This window comes from Peromyscus maniculatus, chromosome X (genome assembly GCF_049852395.1).
Source record: "Peromyscus maniculatus bairdii isolate BWxNUB_F1_BW_parent chromosome X, HU_Pman_BW_mat_3.1, whole genome shotgun sequence".
NCBI classification, from domain to species: Eukaryota; Metazoa; Chordata; class Mammalia; order Rodentia; family Cricetidae; genus Peromyscus; species Peromyscus maniculatus.
Window position 1 is genome coordinate 142,577,952 of NC_134875.1, and position 4,889 is coordinate 142,582,840.

A 4,889-nucleotide genomic window follows, 5' to 3' on the forward strand; every position below is an offset into this window, starting at 1 on the left:
TACTGAATTTTCAGTAAGCACAAACTCAAAATTATATGGTAAATAGAATCTTGATTCACAGTTTCAGAACCCCTAACGTCATGTAATATATATCATGGCTGGAGACCCATGAAGGCCATCCAGGAAGTCTAGAAGACCCCTTCATGAAACTGAATATGAACTTGATGCTTCAATGGAGACAGTAGAATGTTGGAAGACAGGCCCTTGATGTGCTTGGCCTAGAAAGCTACATGTATATGTTGTATAGAGCTCAAGAAAGAGGCTACAAGCCGGGCAATGGTGGCACACACCTTTAATCCCAGCTCTCAGGAGGCACAGGCAGGTGGATCTCTATAAGTTTGAGGCAAGCCAGTTCTACAGAGTAAGTTCCAGCACACCCATGACTGTTTCACAGAGAAACCCTGTCTCAAAAATCCAAGAAATGAGAGAGAGAGACAGATAGAGACATAGAGACAGAGAGAGAGACAGAGAGAAAGGAAGGAAGGAAGAAAGAAAGAAAGAAAAAAGGAAAGAGAGAAAGAAAAAAGGAAAGAGAGAAAAAAGTAAAGGTTATAGTGCTACAGCCAGTAAAACTGGAAGGCCAGGGTTCCTTCAGCCCCTTGACTCCAAAATGATACATACCATCATATCACTAGATGACAGGTATAATATAGAGCTTCGGGATTCAGATTTTTCTCTCTTGGGTGTAGGTCTTCATTCAAGACACTCTTCCCTTCCCGTGTCCCCACTCCTCCCTTTATAATGGTAATGTTTACTCTGTACCATTTTATCTCAGAAGTCTGGGAGTCGATTTATGATTGTCCAGGGTCTCACTGTTGAAAACCTGCCAAGTCCCAAAAAAGACACTGGACTCCCAAAGAAATATGGGACTGTTTTAAAGATGGAATAAATGTATTTTGCATAATGAAATGAACTTCAACTTATAGCAACAAGGGGGAGAATATTGTATCTTAGAAGCAATAAACTTGAGGTGGGTGAGATTGCTCACTGTGTAAGAGTGTGTGCCATCAAGCCTTATAATGTGAGACTGAACTCAGTGGTGGAGATGATAAAACAAGAAAACCAACTCTGACAAGCTGTCCTGTCTTCTGCACACCACATGGCCCATCAGAGCACATTGGAGATGCCTGGCCTTTTGTGATCTTCACAACCAGGGAATTAGGATATGGCTACTGCTTTCTAGTAGAGACAGGCTGCAGATGGCAATGGCATCTTCAGTGTGCAGCATTGCCTTCTTTCTTCAAGAGCATCCCATAATGCCAGCAGTGCCAAGACTGAGACATCCAGCTCTCCCCTCCAGAGATCTGAGTACTTAAGTGTTTCCACACAGGAATGTAGGGTTCTTGTGTATGTGTGTTGAGGTGTCAGCTTACTTACAAACCCTCTTTCACCTTGTATATGTCATGTTTATTTAAGCAACTTACATTTCACCAGTACTCTTGCCTGCTACTGCTTGTTGGCAGCATCCAAAGACATGATCATCACCCACAGAGGTTAGAATGAGAAAACATTTAAAGAAAGGAGTGTATTTGACAGGAAGGGAGGATATACAATTTAGACACACTCCAGAAACCAAGTTGATATTTTATTTGGAATGAGTTGGTGATTACACAGTACTGTGTGAAAATTGGCAATTTCTTCAAGGATTCTCCTGGCAGATGTTACAAATGCCAAAGCCCTCAGTTCAGGCCTTTTGCTCAGCCAGTTTGGAAGCACACTGGGCCTTAATCTGACTCTGCATTTTCAAGGAGATCATCTCATAGAGGAACAAAATGAAACCAAAAAGTGACATGGTGGCTGTCAGGACACCCATTGGGAACACATTTGTGCAGTGTTTCTTTATAATGTCTTCTTTCTTTACGGGAAAGTCAGGTGGAAAGTCAAGTGTGGTTTGTCCATACATGTCTACGAGATGGTTCAAGGTCACAGTAAGAAGAGTGTGTTGCTAGAGTTTTCCTGCCTTGCCCACAGTCAGGACAAATCTCTGTCACCCGCCAGTCCCACAGCCGCTCAGACCCAACCAAGCAAACACAGAGACTTATATTGCTTACAAACTGTATGGCCGTGGCAGGCCTCCTGTTAACTGTTCCTATATCTTAAAGTAACGCATTTCTACAAATCTATACCTTGCCACGTGGCTCGTGGCTTACCAGCATCTTCACATGCTGCTTGTCCTGGCAGTGGCTGGCAGCGTCTCCTTCTGCCTTCCTGTTCTTTTATTTCTCCTCTCTGTTAGTCCCGCCTATACTTCCTGCCTAGCCACAACCAATCAGGTTTTATTTATTGACCAATCAGAGCAACTTGACATACAGACCATCCCCCAGTACAGCCAAGTGCAGACCATCTCAGACACCTGCACTCAGGCCCATGGTCCTAATCATCCTCTATGCAAACCTGCTGGGTAACGCCACAAGGAACCCAAGAAGGGCTCCCACAGGAAATATATTAACATCCCACAACACTTCCCTTTTCTTTTTTTTAAAAAGGAAGGTTTTAACTTTTACACATCTCCAAAGCCAGCTTGGTATATTTGGGAATTTGGGCGAAGCTTCTCTTACTACTTCCTGCTGGAGGGGGGCGCTGTATCTTATGGGGACACAAAGAATATTTAAGGATCATGGAGTAGTCCGTGAGGCTGTATCGTCTGAGCCAGTTGCCTTGAATCAATTCTGGATGTTGAGTCATCTCGGCCATGGTGTCATCAGAGACCTTTCATGTGGTCTTGGCTGGTCAAACCTGATGTATCTTAATCTGGAACAAATCCATAGCCTCTGATTTTCTGTAGAAACAAAAGCAGAGTCTCCTTTCCAAAGCAAAACATCCTTAGACATAAATTTCAAAATTGAAATACCTTTAAAATATACACATTGATTTAACTGAGCAGTCTTTACAATCAAATGTCTTTCTGCAGTTAAAAATCCCAAAGACAATATAATCCAGACTCTCTGTGTGATATCCATCTTTACATGGCTTATTTTTTATATTACTTTTACTTTCTCTTTAAAGACTTTACTATTTTAAAACTTTCTATTTCTTTATATAACTGTCTATGTTCCTTTTCCTCTCTCTTCCAAGCCTATGTACATTTTTACACACATTGTAAAGCATTTAAAGTCTTGTTCCATCTGAATCTGTCTTATTGTGAATCCACCGCCTTAAACTGCAGCATTTGTAAGACTGAAACAGCACTATGGCTGCTGGCTCCGTCCACCTCAGCTTCCCAACATGGCGGTGGTAAGTTTACCGCCAGCTCTGGGAGCTATCATGAGTCTATGCTTTTATCCAAGCAGCGTGTAGCCCAGAATCCTTTTTGTTTTGTAACTAGCAAAGGCTAAATCCACCACGCAGCTTAATGTGCCACTTGCAGAGGCCTCATTTCCGCCTTACTGCAGGTTAAGCGCACACACCAGGAACGCACAAGTAGCTCAAACCGGCAGCTGCCGCTCATTTGAGAGACACAATTAGGAAGCTGTTTTTAGCTCCATTTTAGAATCTTTTCTCAGGTTTTAGGTAGAAACTCTTGCCAACACGTTGGGCGCCAAGCGTGAAAAGGCTGCTCACAGCCCAAAATATGGCAGACATCTTGTAGTAAAACAGCTGGATCTCAATGAATTGGTCTTCCATGCAGCTGATCTTAATGGCCACTGAAGTGAAAATCAGGACTAGGATTTTCATCAAAATGGCCCATGCTATCAGGACTTGTAAATACTGAAATTCTGATGACTTGTTCCAGGTTTCATTGATAGGGGTGTGAACCAACATCCTGGTCATCGACCCAGAGATGTTAAAGTCCTGAGTGTAATAAGCTTCCCAGAGTCCAATTGACACAAATTGCACAAACTTGTTGTTAAACTCCCACAGGCGCCAGCATTGGCTGTTTGCAAGGATGATTTCAAATACCAAAGCTGATGTACTGCAAATCAGGCCACTGAACTTGAAGATGTACTCCTTCATGTTGGCAAATCTGAAGAAGGCATCAAAGAAGAATAGAGTCAGTGAGAATATAAGGGAAGGCAGGAAAACAGAAGGAGTCATAGCTTAGAGAGCACTGAGCTCTCATACCTTTTCCCTGTTGTCACATGGAGATATTTCAGTGGTCTGTGTGCAGATTACTATTCTGAACATTGTAGATAATAGTAAGAGAAGCTTGGAGATCCATGAGTATAGTGGGAATAGCTACTTTATGATATTTTGGACAACAATTCCATAATATCCATCAAATGCTGAAATGTTTATATTTGTTGACCAGGTGTTTCAGTGCTTGGAATTGACAGTGAGATGGGGGTTGGCAATATCACACTAAGATCATGCTTATTCACCTGTGTTTGTAATATAGGAATATTATGAATAATGTAAATGAGGTAATAAACAAAGGAATGCTCAAATTAATTATAACTTCTAAAATAATGTGATAAAATTTCTCATGACTATTAAAAAAGGAAGTAACCTACATGGCCTGCTGAAATAAAAAATGAAAACTATAATTCACATGGTATATTCAATCATGTGAGGATGCCATCATACTGCATACATGTGTATACCAGTATATACACATATGTGTATACATATGCATATATTTATTCACAAATGTATATTAACCCAAAAGGCACACACCAAATAAAGAACTCTAGGTAAATCAATGGAGTAGTGTACAACTGTTGCTAGAGTTTTCTTCCTTGCCTACAGTCAGGACAAATCTCTGTCACCCGCCAGTCCCACAGCCGCTCAGACCCAACCAAGTAAACACAGAGACTTATTTTGCTTGCAAACTGCATGGCCGTGGCAGGCTTCCTGCTAACTGTCCTTATCTTGCTAACTGTGCTTTTATGTTAAATTGATCCATTTCCATACATACAACTGTCCTTCTTATTATTTTCTGAAATGTAATT

At 41.4% G+C, this 4,889-nt stretch overlaps 1 protein-coding gene across 1 annotated transcript; it reads right to left on the reverse strand.

Moving 5' to 3' along the window:
* Positions 1 to 1,607: 1,607 nt before the first annotated feature.
* Positions 1,608 to 4,035, reverse strand: LOC143271084 (uncharacterized). Its single transcript, XM_076562956.1, has 2 exons — positions 3,540 to 4,035; positions 1,608 to 1,932 (listed from the first exon to the last, which is right to left on the reverse strand). Exons 1-2 carry the CDS (start codon positions 4,033 to 4,035, stop codon positions 1,685 to 1,687), a joined length of 744 nt encoding a protein of 247 aa, XP_076419071.1. The 3' UTR covers positions 1,608 to 1,684.
* Positions 4,036 to 4,889: the final 854 nt, after the last annotated feature.